Source organism: Leopardus geoffroyi, chromosome E2 (assembly GCF_018350155.1).
Source record: "Leopardus geoffroyi isolate Oge1 chromosome E2, O.geoffroyi_Oge1_pat1.0, whole genome shotgun sequence".
Lineage (NCBI taxonomy): Eukaryota > Metazoa > Chordata > Mammalia > Carnivora > Felidae > Leopardus > Leopardus geoffroyi.
Window position 1 is genome coordinate 18,393,493 of NC_059335.1, and position 19,023 is coordinate 18,412,515.

The 19,023-nt window shown below is 52.4% G+C and overlaps 1 protein-coding gene across 6 annotated transcripts; it reads right to left on the reverse strand.

Annotated features, from left to right (window-relative positions):
* Window positions 1–388: 388 nt before the first annotated feature.
* Window positions 389–18,973, reverse strand: FXYD5 (FXYD domain containing ion transport regulator 5). Of its 6 annotated transcripts, none has more exons than XM_045441224.1 (11): window positions 18,771–18,861; window positions 18,148–18,254; window positions 17,972–18,032; window positions 9,402–9,470; window positions 8,991–9,071; window positions 8,305–8,358; window positions 6,796–6,897; window positions 3,842–3,937; window positions 2,765–2,794; window positions 2,612–2,686; window positions 389–724 (listed from the first exon to the last, which is right to left on the reverse strand). In XM_045441224.1, exons 3-11 carry the CDS (start codon window positions 18,030–18,032, stop codon window positions 675–677), a joined length of 618 nt encoding a protein of 205 aa, XP_045297180.1. In that variant the 5' UTR covers window positions 18,148–18,254; window positions 18,771–18,861; the 3' UTR covers window positions 389–674. The 6 variants fall into 6 exon arrangements, with proteins under 6 accessions (XP_045297180.1, XP_045297178.1, XP_045297179.1 ...); XM_045441222.1 differs by having other exon boundaries at window positions 18,148–18,195; window positions 18,771–18,857; XM_045441223.1 differs by having other exon boundaries at window positions 18,148–18,200; window positions 18,771–18,834.
* Between the last annotated feature and the right edge of the window lie 50 nt (window positions 18,974–19,023).

Below are 19,023 nucleotides of genomic sequence, written 5' to 3' on the forward strand. Positions count from 1 at the left end.
CCCTCCCACCAATGTAAGGATCTGGAGTGTGAAGAAAAGTAGGCCGCTGTGGGCCCAGGGCCTCCTTTGGTGCTTAACCTGTTACCAACACTACCTGCCAACATTAGGGGTGAGCTGGCATTGGCCACCAGGCTCTGCACGTGGACCGGGGCAGGGGTCTCAAAGTGCCGTGGCCAGAATCCCCCGCTGACACTCTCACCGGCCAGAATCCCCCGTGGGCCACCCTCCTGTCCCCCCCTGCCTCACACCAGCGCCCACCTGCGTTCACCGTATTCTCTGCCCTGGCTTTGGAGCCTGCGACACCCTCACTTTACTCCTCAGGGGACCTCGTCCCTAGTCCCGGCCGCTTTCTTCCACTCCCCGGTCATGAATAATCAGAGACCACGGGCAAGGACCACAGTGCTTTACTTTTCGTCTGAACAGCGTGGGACACTGGGGGGGGGGGGGGGGGGGGCGGCAGTGCCCAGGGGGCCGGGCAGCCCTCAGGGTGGGCAGGGGACTTGGGGCATCAGCCCGGCTCTGTCTCCATCTGGGTCTTCCCTCTCGGGCTGGGCTCTTTCCAATTATTCTGTAGACTCATCGAGGGGAGGGAGGTGGCTGGGCACGGTGAGCCGGTGGGGACTCAGTCTCGGGGTGCCCCTCGATTCGGTTGCCGGCCCCTCCTTCCGGTGGTCTCACCTGTTGTAGTTCCGGCACAACTGGGGTAACCGTCTACACTTGCCACCTGTGGGTGAAGGACAGGGTTCGGTCATGAGTTGGAACAAAGTTGATGATTGCATGTGCTCCGGGCGCTGGAGGACAAGGCCCATCAACCCTGCCCCTGGAGAAGCCCCAAGGCAGCCCTGAGCCAGTGATGAGGAGCACAGGGGAGAGGAACCAGCACAAGGGCTCCCGGGGGAGCAGCCTCCCCCACACAGAGGGCCCCTTTGAGAACCCATCCTAGTTTGTGTGTTATGCATTCATTCAGCAAGTATTTGTTGTGTACCTACTATGTGCCAGGCTCTGATCTAGGCCCTGGGAACACCCCAGGGAACAGGAGTGAATAAAATCCCTGCCCTGGTAGAGCTGATTTAACAGCAGGGGAGACCGACTGAGAAAAATGACTAAGTCAAGTATGTGGACAGTGAGGTCAGATGGTGATGCGTGCTCAGTAGAAAACTAAAGCCGGGAGGGAGGCAGGGAGGCTGGCGGCTGAGGGCATCTTCATGGTGATGACTAGAGGGGCTTCAGTGAGGAGGGGACATTTGAGCAAAGACCTGAAGGAGGTGAGGGGGAAGCCAGGAAGGGTGTTCCAGGCAGAGGGCATGGCCAGTGCAAAGGCCCTGAGGTAGGAGGAGACAGGTGGGCTTAAGGGACAGCGGGGGGGGGGGGGTCAGGAGGCAGGACCAAAGTGAATGGGGAGGGATTTCAGAAGACAAGTCTGGCTGTCGCCCTTGCCACCTCCTTCTCTCTGCCCGCCCCCCCCCCACCCCCCGGGGCTTACACAGCCCCAGCCACCCTGGCTTCTTCCCGTGGTTATTGCGACATGCTCAGTTCCTTCTTGCGTCTGGGGCTTTGCACTTGCTGGCCCTTTCCACTGTTTTTTAAAATCGTCTTTCTCATTGATAGGGAATCTCTTCTGATGTTCTCTCTTTAGAGATAAAGTGTCGCTCCCCGTCCCTCTTGGCTTGTCATTCTGCTGTTTTCCTTACGGTGATGACCTTTCTCATATCCACTCTGCTCATCGGGGCACTCACCTGCTTATTGTCACTCCCTCACTGGATGTGAGCTCCCCGAGGGCGGGGACCAGGGCACAGGTGGGCACAGAGCAGGTGCCCACAGATTACTGTCATTAGAACAACTTATGGCCCCAGAGCTAACTTTCAGGCTCTGCCCTCACACAGACCTGGGTCTAGTCCTTCCCTGATTTTTAGTGCTCTGTGACCTTGAGCAAACTCCCCAGTTCTCTGAGCCTCACTTGTCCCACGGCGGTGGAGGTGGGGCTGTGTGTGTGGACAGGACCCGGCTCAAAGTCAGTCTCGACTGAGGCACCTGTGTGCGACCCCTGGGTCCAGTGTGGTTCGGGCACGTGGTAGCCAACTCTTTTTATTGCTGTTAGCCTCCTGCCTCCCACCTTAGCTGAGAAAAGATGTGGCTGTGTGCATTTCCTGATGGGGAAATGGGATAAAACCTGGTGGAGGTTATACGGCTTAACCGAGAACTTGCAAACCGGTGGCCCGCGTGTTTTATTTAATCTGCAGCATTTAAAAAACTGCTTTAAGAATTAGTTTTTCTGGGGGCACCTGGGTGGCTCAGTCGGTTGAGCGTCCGACTTCGGCTCAGGTCATGATCTCACGGTTTGTGAGTTCGAGCCCCGCGTCGGGCTCTGTGCTGACGGCTCGGAGCCTGGAGCCCTGCTTTGGATTCTGTGTCTCCCTCTCTCTCTGTCCCTCCTCCACTCATGCTCTGACTCTCTGCCTCTCAAAGAGAAACATTAAATAAGTAAGTAAGTAAATAAATAAATAAATAAGACAACTCTGCTCAGGGGCTTTCAAGAACTGACCCCTCAGTCAAAGTGCAAGCCAAGGCCGCCTCTCTCCCAGTCGCGGTGCCCCCCCCACCCCATTCTCACTGGTGAGGATGACAATGCCCGTGATGAACAGCACGGCTGCGACCAACAGCCCCCGCTTCCGGAGAGTGTCCTCGTCTGCCGAGAGAAAAACGGAGTATGGCAAGAGGGGTCTTCCTCTCTCCCTCTTCCCACATCCTCCCACAGGTAACTTACCGTAGGAGAAGGGGTTGTCCTCACTGGCGCCTGGGGAGACAGACGTGGAGCAGGTCAGAGTTCGGCAAACATTTGTGGAGCGAAGCCATGAGTGGCAGAGTCAGTGGAGGGGTGACAGTCGGTCTCTGCCTTGGGACACTTAGACCAAAAGCCTCACATGGCACACATGTGGCTCCCATCACCTCTCTACCTCAGCTTCTCACCCTCCTGCTCACCCAGATGCTCCAGCCCCACCGGCCGCCCTGTTGGTGGCCATGCCAGGTCCCTCTCACCTCAGGGCCTTTGCACTGGCCGCTGCCTCTGCCTGGGGCGCCTTTCCCCCGACATCTGCATGACTCCCCCACAGCTCCTTCTCAGGGAGGTGTCCCTGGCCCTTTGCAGAAAACTACTCCCCAGTCACTCTCGAATCCTAATGCTACTTTATTTCTCTTGATGGCAGCTTTAAGCCACCTGATACACAATTCTTATAATTCGTATTTATTGTCTCTATTCCCCGACTAGAAGGTCTGCCCGATGAGGGAAGAGATTTTTGTCCGTCTTATTCACCGCTCTATCTCTAGCACCTAGAAGACCGTAGGTGCTCGTGAATATGTTTTGAATGGATGAATGAATTCCATGTGACCTGTGGTCATATCATTTCCATCCACTCTTTGGGGCCGGCTGGGCCGGAAGTGGAAGAGAAGACCACACAAAGGAGAATCAAGGTGTCCCTGAAACAGAGCGACCCCCAAACTGATCTCAGATGCGTGAGTAAGTCCAGCTGAGACCAGAAGAACCACTCAGCTGAGCCCAGACCAAAGTTCCAAATCGCAGACCCGAGAGCTAAGCAAACGGTTGTCATTTGAAGCCACTGTGTTTTAGGGTCATTTGCGTGCTGCGTTCATTTACGCGTTCATTCGTCTGTCGGGACATCTATCGGATGCCTGCTTATACCCACCCTCTTCCAGCCTTGAACTCATGTGTTCACCCAACACATGTTTACTGAGGACTATTTCATGCTGGGCAAGGGCCCAGGTGCTAGAAATACACAGTGAATAGGAAACAGCCTGTTTCCAGCCTGGGAAGGGAGTTACTGACCCGTCGGCCCGAGGGCAGCATCCGGCCTGACGTCTTTGCCTGGAGATCGCCTCTTGGAGAGCGTGGTGCCTTTAGTGGGAGCGGCAGAGGGAGTGGCTAGAAGGTGGCAGAGGGCGGAAGTGAGCGGGAGGAAATGAGGGACGTCGCCGACACCCTCCCCCAACGTCTCCACCTTCAGTGGGCGGGCACAGCGGCCCCTCACTCCTACCCCGGGGAGGGCAAGGAATGGCAGGCATGGAAATATTGAATGAGCCTGCACCCCTGCCTCCTCTCCTGGGACCTCCTGGGCTGCCTCATAATCCAGGAAGCAAAGGATAACATCTGAGCCAGGCCGGGGGGCCTCCGGGACTCAGGCCCAGCACCAGGAGAAGCAGAGCTTGGACATACTTGTAGAAAACACTGTGGAGGTCACCTCTGCTCCCAGACCAGAAACACCAGAGGCCTCCTCTCTTTAAAGCCAGGGCGCCTGGGTGACTCAGTTGGGTAAGCCTCTGACTCTCGATGTCAGCTCAGGTCATTTCGTGAGATCGAGCCCCACTTCGGGCTCTGTGCTGACAGTGCAGAGCCTGCTTGGGATTCTCTCTCTCTCCCTTTCTCTCTGCCCCTCCCCCGCTTGCGTGTGCGTGCTCTCTCTCTCTCTCTCCAAAAAAAAAAAAAAATAAAACACTTAAAAAAAAAGGATACTGAACAAAAAGTAAATGCCACAAAGAAAACATCTGCCCTTCTGGCACTGAGAAGTGTCCCCGGTGAAGCGGTCAGCCCTGTCTGATGCCCCAGGATGAGGCCAACATACTGAAGGCCGAAAAGCTGCCTCACGAAGCCCGAGCTTCCAGACCGATCTCAGAGCCTCACTTCTTATGCATGACCTGAAAGCCAAGAATTACGAGATGGTGGGGAAAGCCTTGCCCGGAGGAAGGTTCGAGCAAGGCCGGCCGCAGGGACAGGCGCGCTGAGACACAGGAAGTGTGAAAGAGCCTCCGTGGCCCCCCGCTGCTAGAGAGCTGGGCTCCAGTTCCCTTTCTGCCACTTTGGGCTGTGCGGCCCAGGCCGGCAGAGGAGCCCCTTGGGCCTCGGTTGCCTTCCTGTAGAATGGGGGTTTTGACAGTTCCCACCCCGTCGGGTGCTCGCGAGCAGCGCATGAGTGAATCCAGGGAAGCCTAGCACTGTGCCCGGCACCGAGCGAGCTCCCAGCAAGCGTTGGCTGTCGCTGTTACCGTGGACGTGGCCGCATGCCTCCCTTCTGGGGACAGCTTCCCTTTTCCTTGAGGGGACTGCGCCCCCTGCCCCAGTCCCTCTGGGTCTATTGTGACACAGGCCACAAGAGGGAGCAGGTGACCCAGTCTCATCCTCCCCTGGGACCTCCCACATTCCCAGGAGGCATTCAGAGTGACGGCGAGGTGAAATTTGGGAGCTCCGAGCTTGCAGATGGCAGGGGTCATTTCCTCACGGGGCAGAAGACAAAATTCGGCACAAGAGAAACAAAAATGGGGCAGGGAGAGAGGCGCCGGGGGCTTTCGTGCTCAGACCCCGGGGACCCTGAGGCTCAGCGGCGCCTTTTACCATCTGGCCCCGTGACCCCCTCGGCCCAGTGGAATTTCTGTCACGGATAAGCAGGAACACAGAATGACACAGAGTAACTCAGGTCAACGAGGATTCACAGCAAATGAATCCAGAGATGTGAGAATGTTTTTTACCACCGGGAAGCGTGGACACCGTCACTACCCACCCCCACCTCCACTTTTGTGGAAAATAGAAAAGTTCTCTTCTCCAACACACTTTACTTCCATCTGTTGTAACATTTTAATAGACAGGCTCTGTCAGAATTAAATGCTTTACTGCCATCACTGGAAAACTATAACAATTATAAAAATCCACAAGGGGGATGACATAGCCTTAGAGGCGATGCTCTCGTTCAGTGCCCGGTCTGCGCCACTGTGCATGCATCTCAGCCTGGGAACGGCCTAAGCTACAATACTTGCCAGTAGAGGCGGATCCTCAAATATGAGTCAGACAGGCATTGGAGGCCACCTGCTGCCTTCACCTTGGTTCAACCTCTTTTCCCACGCCTCTGAAATGTTAACTACTCACTGGTCCTGAGGGGAACTACCTTTTCCTTGACTCTTGGTCTATGCAGTTCAGGCAGGGCTGACCCTGTTCTCCACCCCCAGGATGGGCACAAGACTCAGGCCTAACCACTCAGAGCAATCCATTTCCCAGGCTTCCATTGGTCAGACATGGGCATGTGACGCCAAATGGGCCAATGAGAGTAGATTTTATTCCTTGGGCTAGAGATGAGAAAAAGATATGCTCTATTTGCTGGGTTTGTGACATAAATACAACTATGGGACCATCTTTGCCACCAAGAGAGGAAAAGCCCCCGAGAACTTGAGAAGGTAGACAGCAGGGCTGAGAGAGAGAGAGAGAGAAAGAGCGAGAAAGTCTGATGATCGTGTCTGAGCATGTCTATCCAGCTCTTCCTGAAATCGATGCCTCTGGGCTTTACAGAACATATGTAGCCAATAAATCTATTTTACTTTGAGTTGCGTTTACGGTATTTTGCAGCTGAAAACCTCCCGCTCTAACATGAAGAGGTACATAAAGAAAACACCCACATCCACGCTGCCGAGCACCAGCTCTGTAAAGGAACCCGAACAAAAGAAAGTTCCAAATCTATCCGATCAGGTTTGGAAAAACACTGCATCCTAGATGCTCCCGTAGAGGACGCCTGCTGCAAATACGCATTACTAAGACTCCAAGTCCCGCCATAAAGAAATGTGTTTAACTTTAACTCAGGAGTTTCCCAAACACCTTTGACCGCAAATCAAAACAGATTTTTTGAAAATGTATTAACAATTCCCCAAACGGGTGCTCCGAGCAATGTGCTTGGGGAGCTACTGACCCAGATAAAGAATTAAACAAAATTTGTACGTTGCCCTTCTAGTCCCAGGCCCTACCTTCTGGGCCGCTCTGGCCGGTCCTCGGATCTGTGGCTGGGAGCACATCCATTCTCGTCGGCTGTGGGGTGTGGGTCTCCTCCGTCTGCTCCTGCGTTGTTCCTACTCAGATCAGGGCAAGGAGGGAAGGCGGACAGCGCGTGAATCAGGGACGTGCACATCCATCAAACGGCAAGGGGCCCCCTCCCTCCTCTGGCTGGAGGAAATCAAAGACGGTTCACGTTCCAAATGTCACCGTGTGGGTGGGACAGGGGGACTCTCTGGCATACACTGGTGGCAGGGCAGATCCATGCAACCGTTCCCCAGCTGGCTTTTCCAACAAATTCCAGCGTTCGTGCCCTTTGCGCCATAGTGTGGTGGGTAAAAGCAAGGCCGTAGAGCCAGGTTCCGGGCCCCTGGTCTGAGCTGTGTCACTGACTTGTGACGCCCTGAGTGAATTACTCCGAGCCTCTGTTTCCTTATTCTGTAAAGTTCGGTTGTTCTACCTCAGAAGGTTTGTGTGAGGACTGAATGAGAGAACACAGGGAAGATATTTAGAACCACGACCAGATTATAATAGGGGAGAAAAGCATTTGCTTAAGGAGGAACGGACGAGGTTGCTTACCAAGGCACTGGGTGTAGCAAAGGGTAAGATGTTCATCAAGATGTGCACGGCTTCACTAACCGTACACAGGCACCCAGCCGGGTACCATGCAACAGCGCAAAAGAATAAGGTTGGTGTTTACATAGGAATGTGTGAAGAGCTTCCAAACATACTGCTGCACGGGGCAGTGGGGAGACGGGGGGCGGGGGGGGGGCTGGAGCAATTTCAGAATGACTATCGTTTTGGAAATGATCCGCTCACACAAATACATCTGCCGGCCAGGATATTTTCTGCGGGCAGAAATGTGGCACAGCATCACTGGGGGACCACTCCCCTTCCAGTGCTAGCAGTGGGGACCTCTCAGAGGTGGGGGAGAGAACAAGAACGGAGAATGGGCCAAGGGATTTCATCTCACTATAGTATTTTTATTATTCCCAAGCAGAACAGGTTTGGGTATTACTATATCATTAAATATTAATGGGAAAAATTAGGGAGGACTTTCTGAACTGTTGCACTCCCAAGACAAAGTTCAAAAAGGACTTGAAAACTCAAAAAAGGAAAAAGTTCAAGAGATTAAAGGAAGAAATGAATGGCCTTGGTGCATGGGGGCATTCCTGGGGTGGCTGCAAAGCTCTAGTCCTTGAGCTGGGTGGTGGTGACACGGGGGCTCAGTTCAGAGTAATTTGTTAAGTGGTACACTTATGGGTTTTGTACTTTTCTATATGCATATTATTTTTCACAACTGCAAAAGATTTGCTTTCACAGAAGTGGATGTGGGCGGCTGTCTGCCCCACCACAAAGTAAACCAGAGGATTCAGAGCTGGAGGACCGAAATGAGTAACAAAGGAGTCAGAATGTGGGAAGAAGAGAGGGAATAGTGTCTGTCTCAGGCCTCCGCCCCCACGCCCTCCGCATGCCCCACTCACCACCAGCCTGCAGAGATGTCTGAGGGGTGGACGGGAACTCTGGGTGGACTGTGTCTGGAGTCCGGAAACAGGGAGAGAAGAGAGAGAAGATGTGGAGAAGGTTCATGGATGGAGGAAGAGGGGGTTTGCTCTACTATTCAATTTTGATATAATTGAGATGACTTAATTAACCCAGCCATTTGCCGATTGCCCAATTGCCAGGCCAGTACCTCCCCTGCCTCAGCCCTCCCCTCCCGTAGATGCACACTCCCCTATTCAGCATCCACCCACCTCTGGTAAGAGCCCCTGGAACTTTCTTTATGAACCACCCTTCCCCGATTCTTGGTCCACTTCATTCAGTGGGGTTGGCACCAGGTTGGTTGGAGGTGGAACCCGAGACCCAGGTCTGGCAATCAGCGTTGGTCTACGGCCACGATGATCAGCTCCTGGTTGGGCATGTAACCCGAGCCTGGTCAGTGACACTCAGCTATGCCACATTTGCTGGATTGGGGAAAGGGAAATGCCCTTTCCTCTGGCTTCTTAGCAGGTAAGACGGAAGCCTCAGGGGCCACCTTGGCCTCATAAAAGGAGGCCACAACTTTTCAGTTGCACAACCCAAAATTCCGGATTGGCCCAAGCTTGAGATTTTTGTGGCTGCTGTCATTTGCAGTGACAGGATCTCGAGAGACCCAAGCCTCTTTCCTCACCTGGGGTTTGAGTCAGGGCATGAATGTTCACAATGGTTGTGTCTGCCGAAGGAATGGATGTGGTCTCCTTCAATGTCTGTCCTGGGAGATCAAGGACGAGAAGTCAGAGAGAAGCCTCCGGTCCTCCTTCTCTCACCAAAACCCCACCTTACCCTCCCTTCTGAAACTGTGGGCGGTAACTCAGAATATCCTGGTGGAACAGCAGACAGATGCTTGAATGGAGGTATCCACCCATAGTCCTGGAAGTGCTTTAAAAAATGATGATGCCCAGCACCCTTCCTCCAGCCCCTCTTCCTGCCCGTCCTTGTGGGGTGGGAGAGGCAGTTTAGCCTAGTGAGCCCAGGTCCATTCTAAAGTCAGCCAGGGCCCCGGCCTCAAATTCTGCTCCCCCAAATTCCCTGGCCACGTGACCTGGAGCAGGTGGAGTCCCCTCTCTGAGCCTCATCTGTCTCATCTGCGAAATGGGGATAATCACTGACTCTGTGATCGGAAAAGATAGGGTCAAATAGGCAGAGAGGGAAAGGTTAGGACCTGAGGTCCCTGGGTGGGGAAAAACACATATTTTGGAACAATGCTGGGAGGGTCTGACTCCCTTGGGCATAGGGTTCCTTTTAAGAACATAACAGACACCACTTACTGCCCCTCAGGGTCCCCTCAGGAATTTGACAATCAAAATTCCTAATTAAAATAAGCAAAACATAAAACTTCTGTTATACAAGGGACAGTAGGACCATAGTCTGACTCCTCACACAATGGAATTGAGCCAATCAGGAAAAGACAACCCAGAACCTAGAGTGATCAAGCCAATAAAGGTAGGACCTGAGAAGGCACAAGGGGGGAGGGAAGAAGGGTGACCAAAATCATATAGAACAAAGTCCCTATTGTCACGCGCCTCTTGTTATGGGCGTTCACTTTCGAATGTCCCCTCTCTGCAAAGAGACCTTTCATACTATTCTTACTGTAATACTATTTCATACTATTCTTTTTTTTTAATGTCTTTATTTATTTTTGACACAGAGAGAGACAGAACGTGAGCAGGGGAGGGGCAGAGAGAAAGGGAGACACAGAATCCGAAGCAGGCTCCAGGCTCTAAGCTGTCAGCACAGAGCCTGATGCGGGGCTCAAACTCATGGACTGTGAGATCATGACCTGAGCTGAAGTCGGACGCTTAACCAACGGAGCCACCCAGGCACCCCTATTTCATACTGTTCTTTTTTTTTTTTTTTTTTTTTAACGTCTATTTATTTTTGAGACAGAGAGAGACAGAGCATGAACGGGGGAGGGTCAGAGAGAGAGGGAGACACAGAATCCGAAACAGGCTCCAGGCTCTGAGCGGTCAGCACAGAGCCTGATGCGGGGCTCGAACTCACGGACCGCGAGATCATGACCTGAGCGTAAGTCGGACGCTCAACCGACTGAGCCACCCAGGCGCCCCCCATACTATTCTTACACTCTAATAAACTTTCGCCTGCTGCTCATTTTATTCTGTGTCCACCTCTTCATTCTTTGAAGTGGCTAAACAATGAACACTGGGTATTGAGGTTTAAAAAAAAAAATCCTGCCACATTTCTTTGGGGGCTTATCTAGGATGTTAACGTCTTCCAACCGTAAGTAAATAACAGCCGGCATCCCCTCTTTTCTTTCTATCTTAAATAAAACCCCACACGAAATAATTGGCACCCACCCACCAGTTAAGAGCAAACAGTGTGTCCGCCCTCCGCGTCTCAGGTGACAGGCTCCTTGGGTCTCCTCCCGTCTGATCTCCCAATGTAGTTGGGAATGTTGGTGTGGTGGAGTCCCAACTTCCTTTCGAGAAGAACCTCTGGATGTGTGGGACTCAGGGGAGGCCAAACAGCCATTGACGGGTCCTGACCAAGGCTCCTCTTTGGTGGAGGCCCGAAGGCCATCAGCAGAACCTGATCCCTGACTGCCCACTTGGGTATCCGGTGGAATTTTCCTCTTTCTGTCTTGGCCAGCCTCTCTTTTCCTTTGGGAAGTGAGTGGAAAAGCCCAGGACTGATCTCTCTGATATCCTCGTAGGAGGGATACAGGTGACTCCAAGGGTCCTACTCACAGGTTTCCCAAATACAACGGAAAGCGGCCCTGTACTTGCTTCCGTGTCTGACCCTCTGACATGGTTCACCACCTCCCAGGGCCCCATTTTTTACCTTTCATTTTCAAACGCCTCTTGCAGAGCCGAGAGCAGGACTTACTTCAACCCCTTCTGGGCTCACCACCCTCCTCCTGCCCCTGATGCCCACAGGGGGATGGAGAGACGACATTTGGCCGGCTCCCACAAGGCACAGATGATAATTAGAGCCAACTGTCTCTGGTCAGTCTACGTCAGGACAGGGACTTTAAGGAATATTCCCAAGCAGCTGCCGAACATCCTTCTGTTCAGAGAAGTTTCCTGACCTCTGGCTTGACACGGACTCCCCATTTCCAGTTTTTGGTGGAAAAGAAAATCTGCATCTGCTCATCTGTCCAAGCTGACAGGCTTTAGAACCAGGAGACCTGTTTCTCTGCCTTCTGGGCTTTTATTTGTCTCTAGGCTTCTTGGTGACACCTCACCTCTTCTGCCTTCCCCTCGCTCCTCCTGTCTCTGCACCAGCTTGGCCTGCATAACTGGTTCCTCTACCTTTCAGGGGCCTCCAGCACCACGGGTTCCTCCTCCTCCCCTCACTGTCAAGGAACAAAAAACACCCCCTTAGACTTACACCGCCCACTTCCGATTTCCTCACTGGTGCCCCAGGTAAAAATTGACAATGGGGAACAAATTGATTGACTTTTAAATGGATACAGATGGAACATAATTCGGTATTTAAACTAACGTAAGTTTGTTGGTTTAATTAAGGTAGACAGGTCTTTAGAGTTATGAGCATTAAATATATGAAACTTTTTCTGGTTTACTGAAGGCCGAGTAATCACATGCTATCTCTGTTACAGTTCATCCGCAAAAAGGTGACTTCAAATGATGGTTAATTTTGTCTGTCTCAAAGTGTTCATGGGTAATTGCTAAGATAGCTTTCAGGGTCTTCAATAACTTGAAACTTTAAAGTTTTGCTTGGGTACTAAACTGGATTAAATTCATTTGGACATTTAAAAAAGTATGAAATGTGTAAGAAAGATGTAAGAAATGGAAATATGTACCTTTTCGTTGAAGGTTTAAAAAAAAAAAAAAAGTAATTTTGTCCTAAATGAGGCTGGTTGTTTGGAGAGAAATGGCTTGGGACAAAATCTAAAAGTTATAGAAGGTTTGTAAAGGAAAAAAAATGTAACCAAAGTTTTTTTTTTCTCTTTTGTCTGCCCCAAAAGATGGAAAGAACTATGATTTTAACCAAAATGGCAGGACAGCATGCCCTTTTGAGTTGTTTTGCTCGAGCTCTGATTAAAAAATCGCCCTTCCTTTGATCCGAAGGCTGGGGAGATGGTGGTGATGTCCTCACTGCCGGCCTCCAAATGCTCCACATTTGTGTTGTTTCTGCAAGGTGGAGGAATGTGCCATATGGCCTGTGCCATATGATGGATGGATGACTGTGATAAATGACGGGCTTTTTTTTTAATGTTTATTTTTTATTCTTGAGAGGGATAGCATGAGCAGGGTAGGGACAGAGAGAGGGGGAGACAGAGGATCCAAAGCAGGCTGTGCTCTGACAGCGGCGAGTCTGATGTGGGACTCAAACTCATGAACTGAGATCACAGCCTGAGCCAAAGTCGGATGCTCAACGAACTGAGCCACCCAGGCGCCCCTATAAAGGGCTTTTACCCGGAGACACGGGAGCCATTTTGCTACACTTAGCCCAGTGTATGCTGACTTGTACCAATCTAGATACTTTAAATTGGACACCCACGTGGCTGGAACATATTTATGTGGGCACTGCTGGAAAAAAACAGGTGAACAGACCTCAACTTTGGCCCTTTTAGCCCCCCTCAACAGCCAATTTTATCCTTACAAGAAATGGCTTTCGCCAGCCTTCTGAAATATATTTGTTAAAAGGAGCAATTTTATTATGATCAATATGTAAATTACTATTGGGCCAAGATAAAATTAGTACATCCTTCTACAACCAGGGGAGTCTTGCTTGGTCACAGTCTGTATCCCCCAAAGTCCCACAGGCAGGAAACGGAGGGGTCGGAGAAATCGGGAAGACAAGGTCAGCTCTGGGGGGTAGAGTCAAGCCTGGGTAATAGCGACTATTCCCAGCACCTCGCAAGACTGACAGGGCTTTCGGCTGCCAGTCGCAGAGCCAGCCAAACTGTGGGGCCAGATGAGGTTTCTCCTGGCCAGCTTTAGGAAACTGTTTCCTATAGATGGGCAATTCCCCAACCGAGGCCAGTACTCTCCTTCGGGACGTATTCTAAAAAATTGGGATGATTTTGACCCACAAACCCTAAAGAAAAGCGACTCATTTTCTTTTGCACCAAGGCTGGGTCCCAATACAAATTGGAGGAGCAAACCTGGCCACCAGAGACAAGTAACAATTAGAACACTATCCTACAATTGGACTTGTTCCCAAACGTGAGGGGAGATGGGGAGACGCCCCCATGTCCAGTGTTCTGGGGCCTTCAGAGAAAATTGAGATAGGTGTCAGCAATGTAAGGTCGATCCCGGCCTACTGGCAACCCTTTCCAAGGGTTCACAACTAAGGAGGGAGAAAACTAAGGGTCCCTTGCCTGTACCCAAAGGGAACCTAGGGAAGAAGGAAGGGAAGCCTTCCCCCTCAACCTCCTCCTCCTCGGGTCCCCCATCTGTACATCCAGACTGAAAAAAACGTGCACTTCTGCTCCCCGCTGCCCACCTTACCCAGGCCCTCCCTGCAATGTAACAGGTATGTTTCCCCTCACGGAAGCTAGAGGGCCCCGGGGAGGGGGGGGGGCGGGGAACGGATGCAAGGAGGCACCGCTACGATAAGATTGCAAGATTTTACGTTACAAGATTTAAGACAGATAAAAGATCTCGGTAAATTTTGATGATCCGGATAAGTATACAGAGGCTTTTCAGAGAGAATTACACTATGTTTTTGAATTGACCTAAAAAGATATAATGCTTCTGTGGAATCAGACTCTCAATGAAACAGAGAAGTGTGGGGTTCTGGCAGCGGCTGAAAGATATGGGGACGAGCAACTCATTAATTATCATGGGACTGGAGATCCTATAGGGAGTTCCCAGTTCCCTACTGGGGCCCAGGCAGCCCCATCCCAAGATCCTACTTGGGACTATGACCATCCCATTGAGGAATGGTATTGCCACCACTTCCAAGCTTGTGTTTTGGAGAAATTAAGGCGGTCTAAGGTTAAATCCTTAAATTACACCAAATTAGCCACTCGCTTACAGACACAGGATGAAAACTCAGTGGTCTTCCTGGAAAGGTGAAGGGAGACTCTCATTAAATATACGGTTATCTTCCCTAACACCCCTGAGGCTAACACAATTCTAGAGGACAAATTTGTCACTCCATCAGCTCCAGATATTCAGAGAAGGCTGCAAAAATTGGCTGGTTTCCCAGAAGGGACCCTGAAGGACTCTTATGAACTGCCAATTGGGTATATTACAACCAAGATCAAGAGTAAAATAAGGAACGGGAAAGGAGGCTTAGGGAAAAAAAGCTGAGGCCTTAGTTGTGGCCTTATGTGCTATGTCAGACCGGACTTCCCGAGGTTCTGGTACCAAGTGCCATTTACGAGAATGTCCTCAGAGGGGACAACCAAAGTTCAAACCCCATAAGCCATACCCCTTGTGTGGAAACAGTCACTGGGAAAACAGAGTGCCCTCGGGAACCTCTATCTGCAAGGGTTCAGATGACCAGTGTCCCTGAAAGGGACGGATGGGGTCCAGGGCTCTTCACGGAGGCTCCCCCAAACCAACTACCTGTTGGAAACCCAGAGCCTCGGTAACTCCAGATAAAGAAGGGAAACTGGTCGATTTCCTTCCTGACACCGGAGCCACGTTTTCTGTCCTCCTTTCCACTCCTGGCCAATCAGCCAAACGCAGTGTAGCAACTAGAGGCGTTTCCAGAAAACTTATGACTAAATTTTTCTCTCAGCCACCGGGTGCATTATGGGGAGACTTGAATTTTTCGCATTCTTTTTTGATAATGCCAAAGAGCCCTAGTCCCTTGCTAGGAAGGGCCATTATAACTAAATTAGGGACGATAGCCCTCCTCGCTCCAGGACGGATAAACAATTGCCTAAACTCCTAGCAATCTGGGTATTGAAGATCAATCTTTCCTTGAGGTGAAATTAAATACACCTCCTGGGGTTGTTCCTATGGAAACCGGATGGCCAGAGGAAGGTTTGAGGATCCAGAACCAAGCACTAATTCAGGTGCCTAATTATTCTAACCTACAATATCACAAGATCCAAATAAATACGGAAGAGGGAGAAAAGGCTATAGTTACACTGAGTTAAAAAAAAAAAAAAATGACCAAACATGTCAGGGATTCTTGGGGATGGCTACCACGCGTCTTTCCCTCCTATGGTGTGACCTCTCTGTAGGAGGCATTGCATTTGGAATATTAACGCTTGTTGGTCGAACATTCTTTGTGTATGTCATTTCGAGATGCCGTCGCATAGGCCAGAAAAATAAGACGTCCGAGAAAATTCTGCTAGCCCAGATGTTCCAAACACCCTCCCATTATATCGGCCCTCTGGATCACCCTCTAAACCTGCCCTAACTGCCGTTCCCCTATCATCGCCCCCCTTCAGCAGGAAGCAGTTAAGAAGAGTCAGCCAACGTCCCAGTTCCTAACGGTAGTTAGAAGGCACGTGTTCAGAGCGCGGACTATGATAGGAAAGATAGGGTAAAATAGGCAGAAAGGGAAAGATTAGGACGTGAGGCCCCTGGGTGGAGAAAAACACATATTTTGGAACAATGCCTGGAGCATCGGACCACAGCAAACCCCCACGGGCGCGTAAGGTTCCTCTTAAGAATGTAACAGACCTTGGGGCACCTGGGTGGCTCAGTCAAGCATCCGACTCTTGATTTCGCCTCAGGGTCATGATTTAATCTCACAGGTCATGAGTTTGAGCCCCTCGTGACCCCCGAGTCAGGCTTTGGGCTGACAGCTTGGAGCCTGCTTGGGATTCTCTCTCTCTCTCCCTTTCTCTCTGCCCCTACCCTGCTCTCACACACACACACTCTCTCTCAAAATAAATACATAGACCTAAAAAAAAAAAATAAAAAGAATGTGACAGACACCACTTACTCCCCTCAGGGTCCCCTCAGGAATCTGACAATCAAAATACCTAACGAAAATAAGTAAAACATTAAACTTATGTTGTACAAGGGACAGTAGGACCACAGTCTGACTCCCCACACAAGGGAACCGAGCCAGTCAGGAATGGACAGCCCAGCACCTAGAGTCAATAAGCCAGTGAGGGTAGGACCTGAGAGGAAACAAGGGAGAAGGCATCGGGGGGGGGGCGACCAGAACCCTACAAAATGAAGCCCCTTGCCTACAGTCCCGGGCGTTCACTTTCGAATGTCTCCTCTCTGCGAAGAGAGCTTGCATACACTCTACTAAGCTTTTGCCTGCTGTTCATTTTATTCTACGTCCACCTTTTTTCATGCTTCGAAGTGGTTCGAGACAACGAACCCCGGTATTGAGGTTAAAAGCGAAATCCTGTAACAAATCTACTTCTCAGGGCTGGAGAGGGTGAAATGACATGGCCGAGGACAGGGTCTCCCCCACTCGCTGATATGCAGCCATCGCTGGAGACAGCCACTGCCCTGCCCTGGCCCAGCCTCCGTCCTCTCCTGCCTGGACACCAGAGCCACTCTGCCCTGGGCTCTCTGCCCTCATCCCCACCCCCTGCAATCTGCTCCCCACTCGCAGCCAGAGGGGCCCTGTGAATCCCTGAGTCAGGTCGAGGCCCTGCTGGCACAGAGCGCCCTCTTTTCTTCTAGTGAAAGCCAAGGTACTCGTGGGGCCCTTCCCTTCCCCACTCCATGTGGCCTCCTGTCCCCCCTCTGACCTCTCCTCTTCCCAGCCTGCCCTCACCCACCCCAACCCTGCTTCCTGGTCTGCCTGCTGTTCCTCACACCCACTAGACAGCACTCATACCAGGTATCTGCTTGGCTCACTCCCTCATCTCCTTTGAGTGTCTGCCCAAATGTCACCTTCTGATGAGGTCTTCCCTGGCGACCCTGTCTAAAGAATCCTCATCACCCTGTTCTGTGTTTCTCCGTAGCCCCTACCACCTTCTAGCGTGCTATATCATTTACTGATGGATTGTTTATTGCCTGTGTCTCAACTAGAACGTGAACTTCTGTTTCATGTGTTGCCGCTTCCCCAGTGCCTAGGATAAGATCTGGCACATAGTAGCTGCTCATTGAATACCTGGTGAGAGGCTGAAAGAAAAAATGAAAACCATTTTATCAAAAAGAAATGGGGCAGCTTCCATGGAGGACGTGCCCTGGGTGCTGGGGGCGAGAATGATGGCCGTATCCCAGGCTCTCCACTCACTAGCCTCTGGCACAGGGCACTTCCCTTGCCTGAGTCTCAGGTTCCTCATCCGTAAAATGGGCACGGAAGTACGTGTAACAGAGTAGAGCCGAAGTTACCCGAGCTCACGCATGCAGCACCTGCCGTGTAGAAAGCACTTGCCAAGGCTCACCGTGGGTACCACTTTCAGGAAACACTTCCCAGGTAAGGGTGACATTTCTCTAGCTCTTGGACCCACCCCAGCTCCCCCCCTTGGCCTAACTGTGTATCACCGGGGTATCCAGGGAGCTGATTTGCTGGGACCCTAGGGTTCCTGGCCACTGAGAAGAAAACTGACACCAACCTCCCTGCCAAATCAAACTCAGTGAGTTCTTCTGGGAGGTGAGATGGAGAGTGCCCAGCAGGACAGGCTCTGGCCAGACTCTTTGGAAGCGGCCACCTAGGTGTAAAGTGTCCAGACAGCGTAACCCTGGCCCCTCATCAAGACCCCCCCCCCCCACCTTCCTGGTGCTGGCTCAGCAGGAAGGTGAACCTTACCTCTGGTGGGGAGAAGCAGGCCAATGATGGTGAGGAGACACAGGCAACCAGAGGGCGACATCTATTGGGTGAGCGGGAGCCGGGGTCAGTCATGATGTCAGGGAGGCAGGCCCAGGGCAGCGCCACCCCCCACCCCCTCCCCGCCTGCCCCTCAGGTCCTGCAGCCCCCTCCTTACCCTGAGCGAGCACCTGTGGCTTCAAGGACCCCCTGCCAAGGCTGACAGCTGGTCTTCCAGGACAGAGGGAGGGTTTTAGAAGTGGGGGACCCGGCCACCACCCCCTTCTTCCATATGCAGATCCCCAAAGGAAACAAGAAGCATCAGACCCATCTGTGGACTTCCAGTGGCAGTCGCTGCACGGGGACACCCTTGGGGCCGAGAACTCACTCCACCGAGACTGACCCTACAGGGGTAGAGCAGGGGGCCCGGTGCCTCCCTCTGGGCTGTCCCCAGAGCCGAGGAGTCAGCAAGGAGGGGAAAGAGGAAGAATGAGTAATGTGCTCCCGATCTCAGAGGAAAAAGTGAGCTGGTGTGAGGGGCCTCGTGAGGGGACAATAGAGCAGGATGCTGGGCACTTCGAGAACTGGTCCGAGAGGGATGGCGGAGAGCTGGGGAGACTGAGGCAGGAGGAAGAGGGGCCGGCGGGAGCCCGCCGCAGTGCCGAAGAGCTGGCGCCGAGACGTGAGCGGGAGTCGGGGGGCAGAGAGGCGGGGAGGGGGATAGATCAGCCCTCCAGGCACCTGAGCCCGGCCCCTGGGCAGAGGGGAGGCAGGCGCAGGCGGATCGCAGGAGAGACTTACGTCAGTGCTGGGGGTCCCAAGCCGGCAGCCTCGTGGACAGAGGGCAGCGGCGGTGGCGGCGTCCCGGCGGAGGGTGTGGCCAGGGGAGAGCTGGCGGGCGGGGACCAAGACGGGCTCAGTCATTTCCTCTCGGGTTTCCTGGCTTCAGAGCCCGCGGTGGGAGCAGGAGGGGGAGTCGCGGAGGGCGATGGGGGGCAGGGGGAGAGGCCGGGCAGCGGCCTCCACCCACCCGCTGCGGGGGTGGGAGGGAGGG